This window comes from Phyllobates terribilis, unplaced genomic scaffold (genome assembly GCF_046119375.1).
Source record: "Phyllobates terribilis strain yellow unplaced genomic scaffold, ASM4611937v1 Scaffold_11__3_contigs__length_659146591, whole genome shotgun sequence".
Classification (NCBI taxonomy): domain Eukaryota; kingdom Metazoa; phylum Chordata; class Amphibia; order Anura; family Dendrobatidae; genus Phyllobates; species Phyllobates terribilis.
This window is the reverse complement of record NW_027362771.1, coordinates 373,978,698-374,004,512: the sequence shown is the minus strand read 5'-3', so window position 1 is coordinate 374,004,512 and position 25,815 is coordinate 373,978,698. Positions and strand designations below refer to the sequence as shown.

General features: G+C 57.7%; 1 protein-coding gene across 1 annotated transcript in view; it reads left to right on the top strand.

The window, feature by feature from the left end:
• Nucleotides 1-25,815, top strand: part of LOC141167286 (uncharacterized) — an 88,232-nt gene that overhangs the window by 19,774 nt on the left and 42,643 nt on the right. Inside the window, 5 exon segments of the mRNA XM_073654715.1 lie at nucleotides 20,519-20,598; nucleotides 21,495-21,630; nucleotides 21,666-21,841; nucleotides 23,132-23,182; nucleotides 25,373-25,789. Coding sequence (XP_073510816.1) covers nucleotides 20,519-20,598; nucleotides 21,495-21,630; nucleotides 21,666-21,841; nucleotides 23,132-23,182; nucleotides 25,373-25,789 — 860 coding nt within the window.

The following is a 25,815-nucleotide window of genomic DNA, read 5'->3' as shown; positions in this document are numbered from 1 at the left end:
CAGGGAGCTGACCTCTGGTACTACAGGTTGATCTACGCAGTACAGTTATTGCTAATGACCTACCCGGGTCTCTAGTGTCTACCGCTGGTGTGGTGGATGCACTATTCACTACGCTACTTGTGACCTACGTAGTACTGGTATACCAGATTGCCTTCTGAGAAATCCTAAACTCACCATGGGACTGACAAATTCACCGCTAGCAGGGGGTAGATTCACTCGTTCCACTGTGGTTGTGGCATCTGTTGCTGGGGCCGTCTGGTCTCTCAGCTGTTCTAGAGTCTCTGCGGCTTCTGGTAAGGCTACTTGGGGAAAGGTCAGAACAGGTACCACGATTGCTTGGTTCACCTGCGTCCAAGACCGGGGAAATTCTCCAAGGATGGTTTGGACCGTCGCTTCTACCTTTTCTGTGTGCTGGAGGCTGTTTTGGTTTTCCTCTTGGTGTCTCAATTGATCAGGGCATATCTTTAGGTGGTCTCTTGAGACTGCCGCCGAAGTCTCTGCTCCATCTTTACTGATGAGGCATACCTTGGTGTTGTCAAAATTTGAAGGTAAGATGGTGTATGGCTCAACCTCCCACTGATCGACTAATTTGTGAACTCGTCTCTTCCTTTTGAGTACCTGTTCTCCAGATGACAAGGAAACTGCAGGTGCGTGCTGATTATAAGTTCTTTCCTGCCTCTGTCTCGCCTGGGACAAACTTCTCTCCACACATTCTTGCACGTTGCGGTATTATTGCTGCCGCTCCATATACCAGTCTGCATCTGGTGATGTCGTCTCAGGTGTTAAAACTCCCATGTCTAAGTCAATGGGTAACTCGCCAGGTCTTGCCCTCATCAGGTAGGCGGGTGTAGAGTTGGTGGAGTTCACCGGGATGTGGTTATATAGGTCTACCAAATCTGGTAACTTCTCTGGCCACAGGCTTCGCTCTACAAGGGGCAGCGTCTTCTATTACTACCTGGTTCATTTTCTCGCATAACCTGTTGGTCTGGGGATGATAAAGCGTCGTCCTTATTTTCTTGCAGCCGTACAAGTTACAGAATTCCTGAAACACTTCTGCTTCAAAGGCTGTGCCTTGGTCAGTAAGCACTCGTTCAGGGTAACCGTGTGGGCGACAAAAGTGTTGTTGAAATGCATTGGCTGCCATCTTAGCCGTCTGATCCTTCACTGGCACTATTACCAGGAACCGGGAGTAGTGGTCTACTATGGTGAGAGCGTAGACATAGTCTGACCGGCTTGGGGCTAGCTTCACGTGGTCCAAAGCTACCAGTTCAAGTGGTTGTTTGGTGACTATTGGCTGCAGGGGAGCCCTCTGGCTATCACGGTCTTTCCGTCTCAGGTTGCATGGACCACATTCTTGACACCATCTCTCGATTGCTTTCCTCATGCCAACCCTGTAGAATCGCTCACGTAGCAGGACTTCCAACTTCTTCCACCCGAAATGTCCTGCTCCATCGTGGTACGCCTCTAAGACCATTGGCGCATCCCGCTTTGGGACTACCACCTGCCAGACCAGTTTGTGTGTACGGGAGTTGAGGCTTCTCCGACACAGCTTTCCCTCGTAGATGAACAGCTTGATGTTCTCCTTCCACAACTGTTGGGTCTCCTGTGGAGCATCTGGACCAGGGTGCGAGTCAGCTTGTGTCAGCAACTCCTTTACTAGGTGGACAGCCGGGTCGCTATCCTGCGTCTCTGCCCATTCATGGTGGGGCAATGGGTTAAACGTGGCCTCTCTGTTGGCGGAGCGCTTGTCCCACACACAGTGGGAGCACTGGGTCACCCCATGACGATGGAAAGCCGTTAACTCTATCTCCTCCAGCTCTTCCGGGTCTTCTCCCCCATCTGGCAAGTCGGGCATCCTGGACAGCGCATCAGCATTAGCGTTTTTATGCCTGCCCGATACATGATGGTAAACTCATAGTTGGACAGCTGGGCTATCAATCGCTGCTCCAGCGCACCTAGCTTCGCCTTTTCAAGGTGGGTCAGCAGATTATTGTCTGTGAAAATGGTAAACTTCACTGAAGCCAGGTAGTGTTTGAAGCACTCCGTTACAGCCCAGACTATGGCTAGAAACTCCAACTTAAAGGAACTATAGTTGTTGGGGTTCCTTTCCGTGGGACAGAGCTTCCTGCTGGCATAGGCAATCATTCTCTCTCTGCCTTGCTGTACCTGGGACAGCACTGCTCCCAATCCCACGTTGCTGGCATCTGTATAGAGTATAAAGGGTTGGCCATAGTCGGGGTACGCCAGGACTTCGTCTCTCGTAAGAGCTACCGTCAGCCGAGTGAAGGATTCTTCTTCTTTTTTACCCCACTTGAACGGAGGATTTGGGTTCTTGGCCTTCTTGGACTGGCTCACTAAGAGGTCCTGCATTGGTGCCGCTATCTTGGTGAAACCCTTGATGAATCTCCTGTAGTAGCCTACCAGCCCGAGGAACTGCCGTACTTCCTTGATAGTGGAGGGTCTTGGCCAGTCCTTGATCACGGTGACTTTTTCAGGGTCTGGTCCTACACCTTCGGCGCTTACCACATGGCCTAGCTACTGCACCTTGGGCTTCAACATGTGGCACTTGGACGGCTTTACTTTCAGGCCAAAACCGGATAAGGCCTCGAACACCTCGGCCTGGTGCTCCAGGTGGTCTTCGTACGTCTTTGAGTAGACGATTACATCGTCCAGGTGCAACAGAATGGTTTCGAAGTTTTTGTGTCATAGGCAACACTCCATTAACTGCTGAAATGTTCCCGGGGCGTTGTAGAGCCCAAATGGCATGCAGTTGAACTCGCAGAGGCCCATTGGTGTCGTAAACGCAGTCTTCTCTCTGTCCGCCTCTGCCACGGGAACCTGCCAATACCCACTGGTGAGATCTAAAGTGGAGAAATAATTAGCGGATCTCAGTACAGCTAATGATTCCTCAATTCTGGGTAATGGGTAGGCGTCCTTATGTGTAATGCGGTTAATCAGCCTATAATCAACGCACATCCTCATTGTATCATCTTTCTTTCTAACGAGGACTAATGGAGCTGCCCAGGGGCTACAACTATCTCTAATCACCCCAGCCTCCTTCATCTCCCGTAACATTCCCTTGGCACATTGATAGTGAGTTGGGGGTAGAGGCCGATGCCTCTCTTTAATGGGTGGATGATCTCCTGTGGGGATATGATGTTGGACCCCTTTTACCTGCCCAAAGTCTAGTGGCTGTTTGCTAAAGACTCGCTCATATTCTTGGACCACCCAGTACACCCCATGCTTTTGGTGCGAAGGGGTGGAGTCAGTGCCTACTTGTAGCTTCTGACATCAATCCTCCATCTGCCCCTTGGAGCCATTGTCCTCCGCCTGTTCGGACGGAGGCAAGGGTTCCACTGTCTTTATTGCGTTGTTACTGACAGTGAACAGCTTAGCAAGGGTGGCATACCGGGGAAAACGGACCTCTTTTCCCCCACAATTCAGGATGCGTATCGGTACTCTCCCCTTGCGGACATCGACTACCTCCCTGGGCGTCAAGATGGTGAGCCTACTATCAGAGTACATGGGTTCTACCAGGGCCTGATAATCTTGACCCCTGAGACCTATTGCTGCCTGACACCATATTAACATTTCACTCCTAGGGAGTATTGCAATGGGGAATGGATCACTCACTCTGACACTGCCGACTTCTCCACCAGACAGCTCTACCTGTTGTCTCTGCATCAGGGCTTTGATCTTGCTGCTGACTAGAACTGGCAGTTTCTGCGACCTGTTGCAACAAAACAATCATTTCCCCAAGACAATTCCCTATCACATTGGTGCCTAAGGTTATCATAGGATGGCTTTCTCGACGATCAATATCTACAATAATCAACCCTTGTGATGCCAATTCTACTTGGCCAACCTTTATGGTCACCTCTTTATACCCCACCTGAGGCAAGGGCTGACCATTGCTGGCAAAGATGTTAAAGTGTTCATCTGGACTGCGGGTAATGTCTGAATCAGCCCAGTACCGTTTAAAAAGGATATATGGCATCGTTGTCACCTGGGAACCGGTGTCCAGTAACACGTTCACCGGGATGCCATCAAGCACGACAGGCAGGACCGGTCGTCCTCCCACGTACTTGTCTCGCCAGCTTTGTGGGCCTGGTCATCTTACTCCTGGGGGTCGACCCTCTGCCCCAGGGGTTGCTCGTTTAAATCGCAGAATCTTGCAATGTGCCCCGCCTTTTGACAGCAGCGGCAGATGGGTTGTCCGTTCTGGTCATAGCGTTCGCTGTCTCTCCCTCTGGTCAGTGGAATTCTTCTCTGCCGTTGCCACGGGACATCATCTGGACTGGAAGCCAGCTGGATCCTTTCCTTTGGAGACACTTGCATGGCCTGCACGGTTTTGGTTAGTGTAGCCACACATTTGGTCAGCTCTTGGACCTTAAGGCGTAGGTCTGCAGAGGGGTCATTATCTAGGGTCTGCGCGGCAGCCTCCATAGGTGCCAGGGAAAAGGACGCCGCCTACTGGTGGTATGTGATAGCTGGGCGCAGGAGGGGTGCAGTGCCACTTGGGGTTGATTCTCGCAGCACCCGGATGGCCCAGTCTTTAAATTGCACAAAGTCTAGATCAGGATTTTGCAGAGCCATAATGCGCTGCTGTGTCCGGTGAGCGTTAGACAGGAGCCCCATAATAAACTGTTTGGTTAGCAATCTGTCCTCAGAGCGCCTCCTGCAGGTTTAGAGCATAGTCTCGTACACTGTCCTGCACCCTTTGCTTACACCCATTTTAATCTCCGCTGCTGTGCGGGTGTCAAAGGTATCCTTCAACCTGGCCAGAATTTGCTTAACAGTTCTTTTGTCCCAGCCCGGCCAAGACTTCACCTCCCTCTGGGCTGCACCGATTAGCTGGCCTATAAGGATGCTGACTTTTTGCTTCTCAGACAGGGGGTACACTTCGAACAAACTATGCAGTCTCTCCTCAAATTCGCTCAGGGTGTGCGACTCCCCTGAGTACTGAGGCAAAGACGCCGCCCCTGGGATATACAGCATGGAAAGGCTAGGTCCTGGGTTTCTGCTGGCGTACCAGTCTGCTGCTCTGCAGGCAAGAGGGATCGCTTACCCGGCGGTTCCGGATCGGGGCCTCCTGCTTCCCCCCGGCTGACGTCAAATGATGCGATTATACAGTTCAACAAAGTCTATGGCACACAGAACCCGGTTATACTGGGCTACGACAATCCTGTTCGTTACGCCAAAAATGACGCGCCCTATAGGACCGTGGGGTACTCGCCACCGGGTCAGTCGGTTCCTTGGGATTGTGACGGGTTCGGAGCCCTAGGCGGTCAATAAAAAGGACAATTTATTTAGGGGAAAAGTTTTGTGATGTCACTAGTGGTATATGGCTATAGATGGCCACCGCTGCTGAAAGAGAACACTGGGGCCATTGGTGACGCAGCTGGGATGGATTTGCTCCCCATTGGTAGAGCGGGGCCCCAGGGCTACCAGTACGGTTTATGTAGGGGATTGTGGATGTTGGGGTGCAGGACTAAGGGTGCAGATAATGACCAGACGACACAAGAATGACGGTTTCCTCTACCTTTACTTGATGTTTGATGGTGCAGACCGGGGCACTGGTAACAGAAGGTAATGGAGGTCCAGGCAGCCTAGAAGCAATTTGGGATCCACCTCGCCAGGTGGGGTTGTAGGCCTTCCTTCTGCGCTGTCCTCTTTGGCCCTGCTGCCTAAAACTATGCTGCGGCCCTCTTTCCTGAGTGATCATTAAATCCTAGCCCGTATGGCAGGCAGCTCGAGCCTTTTACAGGCGTCGCTCCTTCGTGGCGGTTCCGGGCTCTAGTATGCTGCTGAGCCGCCGGGTGTTTGGTGGGGCCAGGAGACCTGCAGTCTCCTGCCCTCTGGATTTAGCTGCCGGGACTTCAGTACCGGAGCAACAACGGACTCCGGTGTCCAGTTTCTGGCGCTTTTCTCTGGGGTGAGCTTGGTCACAGCTCCCCTCCCCAAGTTCTCCCTTGTCTTTCTCTCGCTCTCCTCCGTCTCCAACTGACTTTTCCCACTCCAACTGACTTTTCTAACCTCTGCCTCCGGGCCCCAATTTAAAGGGGAAGCTCCCCTAAAACCAGGTTAGAGCTCCCCCTTCTGGTCTGGAGCCAGGAAAAGTGTTGGATGCTGGTGTTACCTGTTAAGGTGACCCCTCCCTCCTTGCTTCCAGGCATGGCATCACCCCCTGAGAGCGAGGCAATGCCAATGTGGCAACCGGACTCCTGGGATGCCACATCGGCATCACAGGAGAAACTGGGGCTGGTGCAGGCATCACAGGAGACACTGGGGCTGGTGCAGGCATCACAGGAGACACTGGGGCTGGTGCAGGCATCACAGGAGACATTGAGGCTGGTGCAGGCATCACAGGAGACACCGGCGCTGGTGCAGGTATCACAGGAGACACCGGGACTGGTGCAGGTATCACAGGAGATTTCGGGACTGGTGCAGGTATCACAGGAGACTCTGGGGCTGCTGTAGGCATCACAGGAGACACGGGCTGGTGCAGGTATCACAGGAGACACTGGGGCTTCTGTATGCATCACAGGAGACTCTGGGGCTGGTGCAGGTTTCACAGGAGATTCTGGGGATGGTGCAGGTTTTACAGGAGACACTGGGGATGGTGCAGGTTTTACAGGAGACACTGGGGCTGGTGCAGGCATCACAGGAGACACGGGCTGGTGCAGGTATCACAGGAGACACTGATGCTGGTGCCGGTATCACAGGAGACACTGGGGCTGGTGGAGGTATAACAGGAGACACTGGGGCTGGTGCAGGTATCACAGGAGACGCTGGGGCTGCTGTAGGCATCACAGGAGACTCTGGGGCTGGTGCAGGTTTCACAGGAGACTCTGGGGATGGTGCAGGTATCACAGGAGACACTGGGGCTGGTGCAGGCATCACAGGAGACACGGGCTGGTGCAGGTATCACAGGAGACACTGAGGCTGGTGCAGGTATCACAGGAGACACTGGGGCTGGTGGAGGTATCACAGGAGACACTGCGGCTGGTGGAGGTATCACAGGAGATGCTGGGACTGCAGTAGGCATCACTGGAGACTCTGGGGCTGGTGCAGGTGTAGCACCCTGAGGACTCGGCTGCTACAGGGGTATTGCACCTCAAACCAGAGGTGTGGTATTCCACTCCCGGGTAAGGATGGAGTGTGGGACTGAGCTCAGCTAGCTGCATGCACTACACTCATCCCATTTCCGGGGGACAGATCAACGGTACTCCCACCAGATAGATGTGCAGGTACGACAGCGTCTGTCCCTGGCTGGAGTGGGAGGGGGGGAGGAACCTCCCAGTAGTGTAGGGGCAGATAGGGGAGGGACTCTGGGCATAGAGGTAGAAGCCCATTGGGTGCTAGTCACCTGGGCTCACACATAGAGGGAGTATATATGGTGGGCACCATCTAGAGACAGGGAGAGTCAGAGGGAGAGTTCAGCCAGGAGGGCTGACAGGGAGCTGTGGCTCCGGCTGGGCCCAGCTCCAGGGCCAGGCCTGTAGTGGAGAGGAGGAGGAAGAAAGGCCCAGAGACGCAGGACAAGAGGGAACCCTGAGATCCCACAAGTTAACGGGTGAAGGGTTGGCAGATCAGGGTACCGGATCCCAAACTGGTGGAGGCTAATGATCCTCAGGCAGGAACCGGAGGTCGTGGTCAAGTTTTGGCACGACCCTCACCACATCCACCAGGAAGGCACACCACGAATAGGGTCAGGAAAGCCAGAGAAGGTTTTACCACCAAGAGGCCCGAGGGAGCCGGACAAAGGTGGATCCCTGGTGGGAACGGCCAGAAGGAAGGAAGAGAGGGGAGCTCAGGACCACGCTCTGGACTGCCTGGGAGTTGGCTGAGTCCCACACCTGGTGGACGCAGCACGGCTCGGGTGGTCACTCAAGGCCGGAGTGACCAGAGCAACACCTGTGAGTAAAAACCCTGAAACTGCATCGCATGTCTCTGAGCTTCCTTGCTGCACCATCACAACCACCATCTTCCACATCTGCTGCCCTGAGGCCATACCCCTCCCGTTGGGGGTTATACCATCCTTGCTGCACAATCCTACCACCGGCCTCAGCGGTCTGCTCTGCAGCGGCGGCCTCCTAGCCGCAATCAACGGGTGGCGTAGTCGACACTTAAACAACATCTACAAAGACTGCCACACACGTAGTTTGACCACCCTGGGCACGGACCAGGTCACCGCCACAAGGACTACTACCCCTATCCAGATCCGGCTCCGGGTGTCCCTTGAACATGGCCCAGGGGGCGCGTCAACTTTGGCGTAGTCGGCAGGATTACATGCCCGCAACCACCGGGTACTGCGTGCCTGAAGAAAAGTTCATATTTACCGTAAGAAGAAGTCTCCCGCCGGTTCCGGAGGGTCCCCGCCATCGGACGCCATCTCGGGTCGTTTCCCGCCGTTTGCCCGCCATCTGCAGCCTTTTCCCGCCATCCACGGAGTTTCCCGCCATTAGGAGACGATTCCCGCCATCTGAGACGATTTCCCGCCCTGGCAGAGCGGACGCCATTATGGGCGTGCCAGAGGGTGGCAAGAGACCACCTCCCATCGTGGGCCTGGTCCCAGAAGAGCGCCAAAAGCGGAGACCGCCCCCACCAGCAGAGACTGCAATGATAGAGATGTCCATCAGAGCGAGGGGTCTGCCCCTGGAACTGACAATCACCAAGTGGCCCCGGGACCACCCTCAGGATGGGCAGATACAGAACAAAACCAAGAAGATGGGTGCAGCCTGGAGGAGTCTGGAGAGATCGCACCCGGAGATGGAGGGAGAGTCAGGCAGCACCGACCCTCTGGTCAGGAGCCTGTTGCAGGCCGCCACCCCAGAAGGCCTGGTGGAGATCCTGGCACAGCTCCCCAAAGATCGGGAGCATGCACAGACCGCGCTGGAGAGCTTGGCCCGGAAGATGGCCCGAGTGCAGCAAGAAGTGCTGACAGAGTGGAGCAGAGAAATGGCCCTGCAGGCTGGAACCCGCCAGCAAAGGACGCCACCCGGGACGAGGAGTCTGTCTGCCTCTGAGGATGGTGCAGGAGGGACGAAGGCCGGAGACGACGCCGTGGAAGGAGCTGAAGAGATGGAAGCAGGTAAAGGGGACGTCACCACCCCAAGCCTAGTAGCCGTAAGCCTGCCCCAGCTCCCCGTCGCAGAGCCCGAAATCCCACCGACCGTGCCCGTTGCTGCACCGCCACCGCTCCGAACTAGGCCTCAAGCGGCAGGAGCCGCGGCCACGCCCCCTGTGACGTCACGCACCTTAACCCTGAGCGCGGCCAAGCAGGAAACGCCACCGACCTGGTCGCAAGGCCGAGTGCCCCCGGGCGCCGCCGTCTCCACAGTGCCCTTCACCTTTAAAGTGCCACCGGCCTGGTCGCAAGGCCTGGTGAATCCGGGCGCCGCTACCACCACCGCGCCCTCGACCTCCACAGTGCTGCCCCTAGGCGAAGACCTATTTGCGCAACATACTTGCCCGGATGGGCAGCCCTATGAGTGGCCACCGGAATACCTCAATCCCCGATTCCGGAAGGAATGGCCCCTGTGTGAGCCCCTGATCCCGGCACCCGCCAAGATCACCCCACTCCCGTTGGAGGAGGCGCAGTTCGCATGGGACCCCACCAGTGAAAACCTCATGGGGTTCACCCAAGAGACCCGGGCGGCCGCAGCCCAGCGTGCGGAGTGCTGCCGACAACAACTGGAGGTCTTCAACAAAGAACGGCGAGAGAGGCGGATCCGCGAGGAGCGGCTGCAGGTCCAGAGCGCGGAGCAGAAAAGCCGGACCCGGAGAAACCCCTGTGCAGCCCACGGTCCCCGCGCCACCGGGACTGTAATCAAGTTCCAACTGGAGCACGGTTGGGGCTTTATCAGGGATCACAAAACCCCCGGCGACGTCTTTGTTACCCGCAGGGATGTCGAGTCCTATCTGCCAGAGGGACACCGGGGACGTGACCTTTACCTGGGTGACGAGGTCACCTTCACCCGGCATCAGTGTGCAAAAGGACCATACGCCCTTCATGTGCACCGGCTGACGGAGGAAGAGCTGCGGTATGAGGAGGAACAAGAGGACCCGGACGGGTCTGAAGACTATCCTCAGGAGGAGACAAGGAGAAGACACCGCTACTGAAGGGAAGTAGCATAAACAAAAGAGCTGTATATAGTTACCCGTTGGGGTATGAGAACTGTTACAAGAACTGTTATGTGAATTGCTGCTAAGTGAAGTGTGGTCCCCGTTGGGACTAGCGTGAACTGTTACCTGTGTGCCCCTATCCCTAACCAGGCTGAGGACTGTGAGCAGCCATTCCTATCCCTAACCAGGCTGAGGACTGTGAGCAGCCATTCCTATCCCTGACCAGGCTGAGGACTGTGAGCAGCCATCCCTTATCCCCACTGGCCGAGGACTGAGAGCGGCCATACCCTGTAAATAGTTGCGCTTCCTAAGGCGCCCCCTACCGGTTTTATAGGAGAACTGCTGTTTTCTTCCAGTGACTGTTGCACTTTACCCGGTCACAAGTTGCACCGTGGCCGGAAGAACAAGAACGATTTATATAAAAGAGTTTTATATTGAAAGTTTATACTGCTAAAATGTTAATATAAGAAATTACCTGTAACGTTATATTTTCTGATAATGTTTTTTATAATGTTTTATATGTTAGTGTATGTTTTAAAAAAAGTTTGTATGTTTTGGTATGTTTTACTTTTTTTTTACAGCCCGAGGACGTGCTGTGATTTACCAGGGGGGAATGTAGCACCCTGAGGACTCGGCTGCTACAGGGGTATTGCACCTCAAACCAGAGGTGTGGTATTCCACTCCCGGGTAAGGATGGAGTGTGGGACTGAGCTCAGCTAGCTGCATGCACTACACTCATCCCATTTCCGGGGGACAGATCAACGGTACTCCCACCAGAAGATAGATGTGCAGGTACGACAGCGTCTGTCCCTGGCTGGAGTGGGAGGGGGGGAGGAACATCCCAGTAGTGTAGGGGCAGATAGGGGAGGGACTCTGGGCATAGAGGTAGGAGCCCATTGGGTGCTAGTCACCTGGGCTCACACATAGAGGGAGTATATATGGTGGGCACCATCTAGAGACAGGGAGAGTCAGAGGGAGAGTTCAGCCAGGAGGGCTGACAGGGAGCTGTGGCTCCGGCTGGGCCCAGCTCCAGGGCCAGGCCTGTAGTGGAGAGGAGGAGGAAGAAAGGCCCAGAGACGCAGGACAAGAGGGAACCCTGAGATCCCACAAGTTAACGGGTGAAGGGTTGGCAGATCAGGGTACCGGATCCCAAACTGGTGGAGGCTAATGATCCTCAGCCAGGAACCGGAGGTCGTGGTCAAGTTTTGGCACGACCCTCACCACATCCACCAGGAAGGAACACCACGAATAGGGTCAGGAAAGCCAGAGAAGGTTTTACCACCAAGAGGCCCGAGGGAGCCGGACAAAGGTGGATCCCTGGTGGGAACGGCCAGAAGGAAGGAAGAGAGGGGAGCTCAGGACCACGCTCTGGACTGCCTGGGAGTTGGCCGAGTCCCACACCTGGTGGACGCAGCACGGCTCGGGTGGTCACTCAAGGCCGGAGTGACCAGAGCAACACCTGTGAGTAAAAACCCTGAAACTGCATCGCATGTCTCTGAGCTTCCTTGCTGCACCATCACAACCACCATCTTCCACATCTGCTGCCCTGAGGCCATACCCCTCCCGTTGGAGGTTATACCATCTTTGCTGCACAATCCTACCACCGGCCTCAGCGGTCTGCTCTGCAGCGGCGGCCTCCTAGCCGCAATCAACGGGTGGCGTAGTCGACACTTAAACAACATCTACAAAGACTGCCACACACGTAGTTTGACCACCCTGGGCACGGACCGGGTCACCGCCACAAGGACTACTACCCCTATCCAGATCCGGCTTCGGGTGTCCCTTGAACATGGCCCAGGGGGCGCGTCACAGGTTTCACAGGAGACTCTGGGGATGGTGCAGGTATCACAGGAGACGCTGGGGCTGGTGCAGGCATCACAGGAGACACGGGCTGGTGCAGGTATCACAGGAGACATAGGCTGGTGCAGGCATCACAGGAGACACGGGCTGGTGCAGGTATCAACAGGAGACGCTGGGGCTGCTGTAGGCATCACAGGAGACTCTGGGGCTGGTGCAGGTTTCACAGGAGACTCTGGGGATGGTGCAGGTATCACAGGAGACACTGGGGCTGGTACAGGCATCACAGGAGACACGGGCTGGTGCAGGTATCACAGGAGATACTGAGGCTGGTGCAGGTATCACAGGAGACACGGGCTGGTGGAGGTATCACAGGAGATCCTGGGGCTGGTGCAGGTATCACAGGAGACGCTGGGGCTGCTGTAGACATCACAGGAGACTCTAGGGCTGGTGCAGGTTTCACAGGAGACTCTGGGGATGGTGCAGGTATCACAGGAGACACTGGGGCTGGTGCAGGCATCACAGGAGACACGGGCTGGTGCAGGTATCACAGGAGACACTGGGGCTGGTGCAGGTATCACAGGAGACACTGGTGCTGGTGCAGGCATCACAGGAGACACTGGGGCTGGTGCAGGCATCACAGGAGACACTGGGGTTGGTACAGGCATCACAGGAGACACGGGCTGGTGCAGGCATCACAGGAGACACTGGGGCTGGTGCAGGCATCACAGGAGACACTGGGGCTGGTGCAGGCATCACAGGAGACACTGGGGCTGGTGCAGGCATCACAGGAGACACTGGGGCTGGTGCAGGCATCACAGGAGACACTGGGGCTGGTGCAGGCATCACAGGAGACACTGGGGCTGGTGCAGGCATCACAGGAGACACTGGGGCTGGTGCAGGCATCACAGGAGACACTGGGGCTGGTGCAGGTATCACAGGAGACACTGGGGCTGGTGCAGGCATCACAGGAGACCCTGGAGCTGGTGCAGGCATCACAGGAGACACCGGGGCTGGTGCAGGCATCACAGGAGACACCGGTGCTGGTGCAGGTATCACTGGAGACACCGGGGCTGGTGCAGGTATAACAGGAGACACCGGGGCTGGTGCAGAAATCACAGGAGACACCGGGACTGGTGCAGGTATCACAGGAGACTCCGGGACTGGTGCAGGTAGCACAGGAGATTCTGGGGCTGGTGCAGGCATCACAGGACACACTGGAGCTGGTGCAGGCATCACAGGAGACACTGTGGCTGGTGCAGGCATCACAGGAGACACTGTGGCTGGTGCAGGCATCACAGGAGACCCTGGAGCTGGTGCAGGCATCACAGGAGACACTGGGGCTGGTGCAGGCATCACAGGAGACACGGGCTGGTGCAGGTATCACAGGAGACACTGAGGCTGGTGCAGGTATCACAGGAGACACTGGGGCTGGTGCAGGCATCACAGGAGACACGGGCTGGTGCAGGTATCACAGGAGATGCTGGGGCTGCTGTAGGCATCACAGGAGACTCTGGGGCTGGTGCAGGTTTCAGAGGAGACTCTGGGGATGGTGCAGGTATCACAGGAGACACTGGGGCTGGTATAGGCATCACAGGAGACACGGCTGGTGCAGGTATCACAGAAGACACTGAGGCTGGTGCAGGTATCACTGGAGACACTGGAGCTGGTGGAGGTATAACAGGAGACACTGGGGCTGGTGCAGGTATCACAGGAGATGCTGGGGCTGCTGTAGGCATCACAGGAGACTCCGGGGCTGGTGCAGGTTTCACAGGAGACTCTGGGGATGGTGCAGGTATCACAGGAGACACTGGGGCTGGTGAAGCCATCACAGGAGACACGGGCTGGTGCAGGTATCACAGGAGACACTGAGGCTGGTGCAGGTATCACAGGAGACTCCGGGACTGGTGCAGGTAGCACAGGAGATTCTGGGGCTGGTGCAGGCATCACAGGACACACTGGGGCTGGTGCAGGCATCACAGGAGACACTGTGGCTGGTGCAGGCATCACAGGAGACACGGGCTGGTGCAGGTATCACAGGAGACACTGAGGCTGGTGCAGGTATCACAGGAGACACTGCGGCTGGTGCAGGCATCACAGGAGACACGGGCTGGTGCAGGTATCACAGGAGATGCTGGGGCTTCTGTAGGCATCACAGGAGACTCTGGGGCTGGTGCAGGTTTCAGAGGAGACTCTGGGGATGGTGCAGGTATCACAGGAGACACTGGGGCTGGTACAGGCATCACAGGAGACACGGGCTGGTGCAGGTATCACAGAAGACACTGAGGCTGGTGCAGGTATCACTGGAGACACTGGGGCTGGTGGAGGTATAACAGGAGACACTGGGGCTGGTGCAGGTATCACAGGAGATGCTGGGGCTGCTGTAGGCATCACAGGAGACTCCGGGGCTGGTGCAGGTTTCACAGGAACTCTGGGGATGGTGCAGGTATCACAGGAGTCACTGGGGCTGGTGAAGCCATCACAGGAGACACGGGCTGGTGCAGGTATCACAGGAGACACTGTGGCTGGTGCAGGCATCACAGGAGACACTGGGGCTGGTGCAGGCATCACAGGAGACACTGTGGCTGGTGCAGGCATCACAGGAGACCCTGGAGCTGGTGCAGGCATCACAGGAGACACTGGGGCTGTTGCAGGCATCACAGGAGACACGGGCTGGTGCAGGTATCACAGGAGACACTGAGGCTGGTGCAGGAATCACAGGAGACACTGGGACTGGTGCAGGTATCACAGGAGATGCTGGGGCTGCTGTAGGCATCACAGGAGACTCTGGGGCTGGTGCAGGTTTCAGAGGAGACTCTGGGGATGGTGCAGGTATCACAGGAGACACTGGGGCTGGTATAGGCATCACAGGAGACACGGCTGGTGCAGGTATCACAGAAGACACTGACCCTGGTGCAGGTATCACTGGAGACACTGGAGCTGGTGGAGGTATAACAGGAGACACTGGGGCTGGTGCAGGTATCACAGGAGATGCTGGGGCTGCTGTAGGCATCACAGGAGACTCCGGGGCTGGTGCAGGTTTCACAGGAGACTCTGGGGATGGTGCAGGTATCACAGGAGACACTGGGGCTGGTGAAGCCATCACAGGAGACACGGGCTGGTGCAGGTATCACAGGAGACACTGAGGCTGGTGCAGGTATCACAGGAGACTCCGGGACTGGTGCAGGTAGCACAGGAGATTCTGGGGCTGGTGCAGGCATCACAGGACACACTGGGGCTGGTGCAGGCATCACAGGAGACACTGTGGCTGGTGCAGGCATCACAGGAGACACTGTGGCTGGTGCAGGCATCACAGGAGACCCTGGAGCTGGTGCAGGCATCACAGGAGACACTGGGGCTGGTGCAGGTATCACAGGAGATGCTGGGGCTGCTGTAGGCATCACAGGAGACTCCGGGGCTGGTGCAGGTTTCACAGGAGACTCTGGGGATGGTGCAGGTATCACAGGAGACACTGGGGCTGGTGAAGCCATCACAGGAGACACGGGCTGGTGCAGGTATCACAGGAGACACTGAGGCTGGTGCAGGTATCACAGGAGACTCCGGGACTGGTGCAGGTAGCACAGGAGATTCTGGGGCTGGTGCAGGCATCACAGGACACACTGGGGCTGGTGCAGGCATCACAGGAGACACTGTGGCTGGTGCAGGCATCACAGGAGACACTGTGGCTGGTGTAGGCATCACAGGAGACCCTGGAGCTGGTGCAGGCATCACAGGAGACACTGGGGCTGGTGCAGGCATCACAGGAGACACGGGCTGGTGCAGGTATCACAGGAGACACTGAGGCTGGTGCAGGTATCACAGGAGACACTGGGGCTGGTGCAGGCATCACAGGAGACACGGGCTGGTGCAGGTATCACAGGAGATGCTGGGGCTTCTGTAGGCATCACAGGAGACTCTGAGGCTGGTGCAGGTTTCAGAGGAGACTCTGGGGATGGTGCAGGTATCACAGGAGACACTGGGGCTGGTACAGGCATCACAGGAGACACGGGCTGGTGCAGGTATCACAGAAGACACTGAGGCTGGTGCAGGTATCACTGGAGACACTGGGGCTGGTGGAGGTATAACAGGAGACACGGGGGCTGGTGCAGGTATCACAGGAGATGCTGGGGCTGCTGTAGGCATCACAGGAGACTCCGGGGCTGGTGCAGGTTTCACAGGAGACTCTGGGGATGGTGCAGGTATCACAGGAGTCACTGGGGCTGGTGAAGCCATCACAGGAGACACGGGCTGGTGCAGGTATCACAGGAGACACTGTGGCTGGTGCAGGCATCACAGGAGACACTGGGGCTGGTGCAGGCATCACAGGAGACACTGTGGCTGGTGCAGGCATCACAGGAGACCCTGGAGCTGGTGCAGGCATCACAGGAGACACTGGGGCTGTTGCAGGCATCACAGGAGACACGGGCTGGTGCAGGTATCACAGGAGACACTGAGGCTGGTGCAGGAATCACAGGAGACACTGGGGCTGGTACAGGCATCACAGGAGACACGGGCTGGTGCAGGTATCACAGAAGACACTGAGGCTGGTGCAGGTATCACTGGAGACACTGGGGCTGGTGGAGGTATAACAGGAGACACTGGGGCTGGTGCAGGTATCACAGGAGATGCTGGGGCTGCTGTAGGCATCACAGGAGACTCCGGGGCTGGTGCAGGTTTCACAGGAACTCTGGGGATGGTGCAGGTATCACAGGAGTCACTGGGGCTGGTGAAGCCATCACAGGAGACACGGGCTGGTGCAGGTATCACAGGAGACACTGTGGCTGGTGCAGGCATCACAGGAGACACTGGGGCTGGTGCAGGCATCACAGGAGACACTGTGGCTGGTGCAGGCATCACAGGAGACCCTGGAGCTGGTGCAGGCATCACAGGAGACACTGGGGCTGTTGCAGGCATCACAGGAGACACGGGCTGGTGCAGGTATCACAGGAGACACTGAGGCTGGTGCAGGAATCACAGGAGACACTGGGACTGGTGCAGGTATCACAGGAGATGCTGGGGCTGCTGTAGGCATCACAGGAGACTCTGGGGCTGGTGCAGGTTTCAGAGGAGACTCTGGGGATGGTGCAGGTATCACAGGAGACACTGGGGCTGGTATAGGCATCACAGGAGACACGGCTGGTGCAGGTATCACAGAAGACACTGACCCTGGTGCAGGTATCACTGGAGACACTGGAGCTGGTGGAGGTATAACAGGAGACACTGGGGCTGGTGCAGGTATCACAGGAGATGCTGGGGCTGCTGTAGGCATCACAGGAGACTCCGGGGCTGGTGCAGGTTTCACAGGAGACTCTGGGGATGGTGCAGGTATCACAGGAGACACTGGGGCTGGTGAAGCCATCACAGGAGACACGGGCTGGTGCAGGTATCACAGGAGACACTGAGGCTGGTGCAGGTATCACAGGAGACTCCGGGACTGGTGCAGGTAGCACAGGAGATTCTGGGGCTGGTGCAGGCATCACAGGATACACTGGGGCTGGTGCAGGCATCACAGGAGACACTGTGGCTGGTGCAGGCATCACAGCAGACACTGTGGCTGGTGCAGGCATCACAGGAGACCCTGGAGCTGGTGCAGGCATCACAGGAGACACTGGGGCTGGTGCAGGTATCACAGGAGATGCTGGGGCTGCTGTAGGCATCACAGGAGACTCCGGGGCTGGTGCAGGTTTCACAGGAGACTCTGGGGATGGTGCAGGTATCACAGGAGACACTGGGGCTGGTGAAGCCATCACAGGAGACACGGGCTGGTGCAGGTATCACAGGAGACACTGAGGCTGGTGCAGGTATCACAGGAGACTCCGGGACTGGTGCAGGTAGCACAGGAGATTCTGGGGCTGGTGCAGGCATCACAGGACACACTGGGGCTGGTGCAGGCATCACAGGAGACACTGTGGCTGGTGCAGGCATCACAGGAGACACTGTGGCTGGTGCAGGCATCACAGGAGACCCTGGAGCTGGTGCAGGCATCACAGGAGACACTGGGGCTGGTGCAGGCATCACAGGAGACACGGGCTGGTGCAGGTATCACAGGAGACACTGAGGCTGGTGCAGGTATCACAGGAGACACTGGGGCTGGTGCAGGCATCACAGGAGACACGGGCTGGTGCAGGTATCACAGGAGATGCTTGGGCTTCTGTAGGCATCACAGGAGACTCTGGGGCTGGTGCAGGTTTCAGAGGAGACTCTGGGGATGGTGCAGGTATCACAGGAGACACTGGGGCTGGTACAGGCATCACAGGAGACACGGGCTGGTGCAGGTATCACAGAAGACACTGAGGCTGGTGCAGGTATCACTGGAGACACTGGGGCTGGTGGAGGTATAACAGGAGACACTGGGGCTGGTGCAGGTATCACAGGAGATGCTGGGGCTGCTGTAGGCATCACAGGAGACTCCGGGGCTGGTGCAGGTTTCACAGGAGACTCTGGGGATGGTGCAGGTATCACAGGAGTCACTGGGGCTGGTGAAGCCATCACAGGAGACACGGGCTGGTGCAGGTATCACAGGAGACACTGTGGCTGGTGCAGGCATCACAGGAGACACTGGGGCTGGTGCAGGCATCACAGGAGACACTGTGGCTGGTGCAGGCATCACAGGAGACCCTGGAGCTGGTGCAGGCATCACAGGAGACACTGGGGCTGTTGCAGGCATCACAGGAGACACGGGCTGGTGCAGGTATCACAGGAGACACTGAGGCTGGTGCAGGAATCACAGGAGACACTGGGACTGGTGCAGGCATCACAGGAGGCACGGGCTGGTGCAGGTATCACAGGAGACGCTGGGGCTGGTGTAGGCATCACAGGAGACTCCGGGGCTGGTGCAGGTTTCACAGGAGACTCTGGGGATGGTGCAGGTGTCACAGGAGACACTGGGGCTGGTGAAGCCATCACAGGAGACACGGGCTGGTGCAGATATCACAGGAGACACTGAGGCTGGTGCAGGTATCATAGGAGACACTGTGGCTGGTGCAGGCATCACAGGAGACACTGTGGCTGCTGCAGGTTTCAGAGGAGACTCTGGGGATGGTGCAGGTATCACAGGAGACACTGGGGCTGGTACAGGCATCACAGGAGACACGGGCTGGTGCAGGTATCACAGAAGACACTGAGGCTGGTGCAGGTATCACTGGAGACACTGGGGCTGGTGGAGGTATAACAGGAGACACTGGGGCTGGTGCCGGTATCACAGGAGATGCTGGGGCTGCTGTAGGCATCACAGGAGACTCCGGGGCTTGTGCAGGTTTCACAGGAGACTCTGGGGATGGTGCAGGAGTCACAGTAGACACTGGGGCTGGTGAAGCCATCACAGGAGACACGGGCTGGTGCAGGTATCACAGGAGACACTGAGGCTGGTGCAGGTATCACAGGAGACACTGTGGCTGGTGCAGGCATCACAGGAGACACTGTGGCTGGTGCAGGTATCACAGGAGACACTGTGGCTGGTGCAGGCATCACAGGAGACACTGGGGCTGGTGCAGGCATCACAGGAGACACTGGGGCTGGTGCAGGCATCACAGGAGACACTGGGGCTGGTGCAGGCATCACAGGAGACACTGGGGCTGGTGCAGGCATCACAGGAGACACTGGGGCTGGTGTAGGCATCACAGGAGACACTGGGGCTGGTGCAGGCATCACAGGAGACACTGGGGCTGGTGCAGGCATCACAGGAGACACTGGGGCTGGTGCAGGCATCACAGGAGACACTGGGGCTGGTGCAGGCATCACAGGAGACCCTGGAGCTGGTGCAGGCATCACAGAAGACACTGGGGCTGGTGCAGGCATCATAGGAGACACCGGGACTGGTGCAGGTATCACTGGAGACACCGGGGCTGGTGCAGGTATCACAGGAGACACCGGGGCTGGTGCAGGTATCACAGGAGACACCGGGACTGGTGCAGGTATCACAGGAGACTCCGAGACTGGTGCAGGTATTACAGGAGACTCTTGGGCTGCTGCAGGTATCACAGGACACACTGGGGCTGGTGCAGGCATCACAGGAGACCCTGTGGCTGGTGCAGGCATCACAGGAGACGCTGGGGCTGGTGCAGGCATCACAGGAGACACTGGGGCTGGTGCAGGCATCACAGGAGACACGGGCTGGTGCAGGTATCACAGGAGACACGGGCTGGTGCAGGTATCACAGGAGACACTGGGGTTGGTGCAGGCATCACAGGAGACACGGGCTGGTGCAGGTATCACAGGAGATGCTGGGGCTGCTGTAGGCATCACAGGAGTCTCTGGGGCTGGTGCAGGTTTCACAGGAGACACTGGGGCTGGTACAGGCATCACAGGTGGCACGGGCTGGTGCAGGTATCACAGGAGACACAGAGGCTGGTGCAGGTATAATAGGAGACACTGGGGCTGGTGCAGGTATCACAGGAGACACTGGGGCTGTTGGAGGTATAACAGGAGACTCTGGGGCTGCTGTAGGCATCACAGAAGACTCCGGGGCTGGTGCAGGTTTCACAGGAGACTCTGGGGATGGTGCAGGTATCACAGGAGACACTGGGGCTGGTGAAGCCATCACAGGAGACACGGGCTGGTGCAGGTATCACAGGAGGCACTGAGGCTGGTGCAGGTATCACAGGAGACACTGGGGCTGGTGGAGGTATAACAGGAGACACTGGGGCTGGTGCAGGTATCACAGGAGATGCTGGGGCTGCTGTAGGCATCACAGGAGACTCTGGGGCTGGTTTCATAGGAGACTCTGGGGATGGTGCAGGTATCACAGGAGACACTGGGGCTGGTGCAGGCATCACAGGAGATACAGGCTGGAGCAGGTATCACAGGAGCCACTGAGGCTGGTGCAGGTATCACAAGAGACACTGGGGCTGGTGGAGATATCACAGGAGACGCTGGGACTGCTGTAGGCATCACAGGAGACTCTGGGGCTGGTGTATGTTTCACAGGAGACTCTGAGGATGGTGCAGGTATCACAGGAGACACTGGGGCTGGTGCAGGCATCACAGGAGACACGGGCTGGTGCAGGTATCACAGGAGACACAGGCTGGTGCAGGCATCACAAGAGACACGGGCTGGTGCAGGTATCACAGGAGACGCTGGGGCTGCTGTAGGCATCACAGGAGACTCTGGGGCTGGTGCAGGTTTCACAGGAGACTCTGGGGATGGTGCAGGTATCACAGGAGACACTGGGGCTGGTACAGGCATCACAGGAGGCACGGGCTGGTGCAGGTATCACAGGAGACACAGAGGCTGGTGCAGGTATCACAGGAGACACTGGGGCTGGTGCAGGTATCACAGGAGACACCGGGGCTGGTGCAGGTATAACAGGAGACTCTGGGGCTGCTGTAGGCATCACAGGAGACTCTGGGGCTGGTGTAGGTTTCACAGGAGACTCTGGGGATGGTGCAGGTATCACAGGAGACACTGGGGCTGGTGCAGGCATTACAGGAGACACGGGCTGGTGCAGGTATCACAGGAGACACAGGCTGGTGCAGGTATCACAGGAGACACTGGAGCTGGTGCAGGCATCACAGGAGACACGGGCTGGTGCAGGTATCACAGGAGACACTGGGGCTGGTGCAGGCATCACAGGAGACACTGGGGCTGGTGCAGGCATCACAGGAGACACTGGGGCTGGTGCAGGCATCACAGGAGACACTGGGACTGGTGCAGGCATCACAGGAGACACTGAGGTTGGTGCAGGCATCACAGGAGACAATGGGGCTGGTGCAGGAATCACAGGAGACACTGGGGCTGTGCAGGCATCAGAGGAGACACTGGGGCTGGTGCAGGCATCACAGGAGACACTGGGGCTGGTGCAGGCATCACAGGAGACCCTGGAGCTGGTGCAGGCATCACAGGAGACACCGGGGCTGGTGCAGGCATCACAGGAGACACCGGTATTGGTGCAGGTATCACTGGAGACACCGGGGCTGGTGCAGGTATAACAGGAGACACCGGGGCTGGTGCAGAAATCACAGGAGACACCGGGACTGGTGCAGGTATCACAGGAGACTCCGGGACTGGTGCAGGTAGCACAGGAGATTCTGGGGCTGGTGCAGGCATCAAAGGGCACACTGGGGCTGGTGCAGGCATCACAGGAGACACTGTGGCTGGTGCAGGCATCACAGGAGACCCTGGAGCTGGTGCAGGCATCACAGGAGTCACTGGGGCTGGTGCAGGCATCACAGGAGACACGGGCTGGTGCAGGTATCACAGGAGACACTGAGGCTGGTGCAGGTATCACAGGAGACACTGGGGCTGGTGCAGGCATCACAGGAGACACTGTGGCTGGTGCAGGCATCACAGGAGACCCTGGAGCTGGTGCAGGCATCACAGGAGTCACTGGGGCTGGTGCAGGCATCACAGGAGACACGGGCTGGTGCAGGTATCACAGGAGACACTGAGGCTGGTGCAGGTATCACAGGAGACACTGGGACTGGTGCAGGCATCACAGGAGACACGGGCTGGTGCAGGTATCACAGGAGACGCTGGGGCTGGTGTAGGCATCACAGGAGACTCCGGGGCTGGTGCAGGTTTCACAGGAGACTCTGGGGATGGTGCAGGAGTCACAGGAGACACTGGGGCTGGTGAAGCCATCACAGGAGACACGGGCTGGTGCAGATATCACAGGAGACACTGAGGCTGGTGCAGGTATCATAGGAGACACTGTGGCTGGTGCAGGCATCACAGGAGACACTGTGGCTGGTGCAGGTTTCAGAGGAGACTCTGGGGATGGTGCAGGTATCACAGGAGACACTGGGGCTGGTACAGGCATCACAGGAGACACGGGCTGGTGCAGGTATCACAGAAGAAACTGAGGCTGGTGCAGGTATCACTGGAGACACTGGGGCTGGTGGAGGTATAACAGGAGACACTGGGGCTGGTGCAGGTATCACAGGAGATGCTGGGGCTGCTGTAGGCATCAGAGGAGACTCCGGGGCTGGTGAAGGTTTCACAGGAGACTCTGGGGATGGTGCAGGAGTCACAGGAGACACTGGGGCTGGTGAAGCCATCACAGGAGACACGGGCTGGTGCAGGTATCACAGGAGACACTGAGGCTGGTGCAGGTATCACAGGAGACACTGTGGCTGGTGCAGGCATCACAGGAGACACTGTGGCTGGTGCAGGTATCACAGGAGACACTGTGGCTGGTGCAGGCATCACAGGAGACACTGGGGCTGGTGCAGGCATCACAGGAGACACTGGGGCTGGTGCAGGCATCACAGGAGACACTGGGGCTGGTGCAGGCATCACAGGAGACACTGGGGCTGGTGCAGGCATCACAGGAGACACTGGTGCTGGTGCAGGCATCACAGGAGACACTGGGGCTGGTGCAGGCATCACAGGAGACACTGGGGCTGGTGCAGGCATCACAGGAGACACTGGGGCTGGTGCAGGCATCACAGGAGACACTGGGGCTGGTGCAGGCATCACAGGAGACCCTGGAGCTGGTGCAGGCATCACAGAAGACACTGGGGCTGGTGCAGGCATGATAGGAGACACCGGGACTGGTGCAGGTATCACTGGAGACACCGGGGCTGGTGCAGGTATCACAGGAGACACCGGGGCTGGTGCAGGTTTCACAGGAGACACCGGGACTGGTGCAGGTATCACAGGAGACTCCGAGACTGGTGCAGGTATTACAGGAGACTCTGGGGCTGCTGCAGGTATCACAGAACACACTGGGGCTGGTGCAGGCATCACAGGAGACACTGTGGCTGGTGAAGGCATCACAGGAGACGCTGGGGCTGGTGCAGGCATCACAGGAGACCCTGGAGCTGGTGCAGGCATCACAGGAGACACTGGGGCTGGTGCAGGCATCACAGGAGACATGGGCTGGTGCAGGTATCACAGGAGACACGGGCTGGTGCAGGTATCACAGGAGACACTGAGGCTGGTGCAGATATCACAGGAGACACTGGGGCTGGTGCAGGCATCACAGGAGACACGGGCTGGTGCAGGTATCACAGGAGACGCTGGGGCTGCTGTAGGCATCACAGGAGTCTCTGGGGCTGGTGCAGGTTTCACAGGAGACTCTGGGGATGGTGCAGGTATCACAGGAGACACTGGGGCTGGTACAGGCATCACAGGAGGCACGGGCTGGTGCAGGTATCACAGGAGACACAGAGGCTGGTGCAGGTATCACAGGAGACACTGGGGCTGGTGCAGGTATCACAGGAGACACTGGGGCTGTTGGAGGTATAACAGGAGACTCTGGGGCTGGTGCAGGTTTCACAGGAGACTCTGTGGATGGTGCAGGTATCACAGGAGACACTGGGGCTGCTGAAGCCATCACAGGAGACACGGGCTGGTGCAGGTATCACAGGAGGCACTGAGGCTGGTGCAGGTATCACAGGAGGCACTGAGGCTGGTGCAGGTATCACAGGAGACACTGGGGCTGGTGGAGGTATAACAGGAGACACTGGGGCTGGTGCAGGTATCACAGGAGATGCTGGAGCTGCTGTAGGCATCACAGGAGACTCTGGGGCTGGTTTCACAGGAGACTCTGGGGATGGTGCAGGTATCACAGGAGACACTGGAGCTGGTGCAGGCATCACAGGAGACACAGGCTGGAGCAGGTATCACAGGAGCCACTGAGGCTGGTGCAGGTATCACAAGAGACACTGAGGCTGGTGGAGATATCACAGGAGATGCTGGGACTGCTGTAGGCATCACAGGAGACTCTGGGGCTGGTGTATGTTTCACAGGAGACTCTGGGGATGGTGCAGGTATCACAGGAGACACTGGGGCTGGTGCAGGCATCACAGGAGACACGGGCTGGTGCACGTATCACAGGAGACACAGGCTGGTGCAGGCATCACAAGAGACACGGGCTGGTGCAGGTATCACAGGAGACGCTGGGGCTGCTGTAGGCATCACAGGAGACTCTGGGGCTGGTGCAGGTTTCACAGGAGAATCTGGGGATGGTGCAGGTATCACAGGAGACACTGGGGCTGGTACAGGCATCACAGGAGGCACGGGCTGGTGCAGGTATCACAGGAGACACTGGGGCTGGTGCAGGTATCACAGGAGACACCGGGCTGGTGGAGGTATAACAGGAGACTCTGGGGCTGCTGTAGGCATCACAGGAGACTCTGGGGCTGGTGTAGGTTTCACAGGAGATTCTGGGGATGGTGCAGGTATCACAGGAGACACTGGGGCTGCTGCAGGCATTACAGGATACACGGGCTGGTGCAGGTATCACAGGAGACACTGAGGCTGGTGCAGGTATCACAGTAGACACTGGAGCTGGTGCAGGCATCACAGGAGACACGGGCTGGTGCAGGTATCACAGGAGACACTGGCGCTGGTGCAGGCATCACAGGAGACACTGGGGCTGGTGCAGGCATCACAGGAGACACTGGGGCTGGTGCAGGCATCACAGGAGACACGGGCTGGTGCAGGCATCACAGGAGACACTGGGGCTGGTGCAGGCATCACAGGAGACACTGGGGCTGGTGCAGGCATCACAGGAGACACTGGGGCTGGTGCAGGCATCACAGGAGACACTGGGGCTGGTGCAGGCATCACAGGAGACACTGGGGCTGGTGCAGGTATCACAGGAGACACTGGGGCTGGTGCAGGCATCACAGGAGACATTGGGGCTGGTGCAGGCATCACAGGAGACACTGGGGCTGGTGCAGGCATCACAGGAGACACTGGGGCTGGTGCAGGCATCACAGGAGACCCTGGAGCTGGTGCAGGCATCACAGGAGACACCGGGGCTGGTGCAGGCATCACAGGAGACACCGGTGCTGGTGCAGGTATCACTGGAGACACCGGGGCTGGTGCAGGTATAACAGGAGACACCGGGACTGGTGCAGGTATCACAGGAGACTCCGGGACTGGTGCAGGTAGCACAGGAGATTCTGGGGCTGGTGCAGTCATCACAGGACACACTGGGGCTGG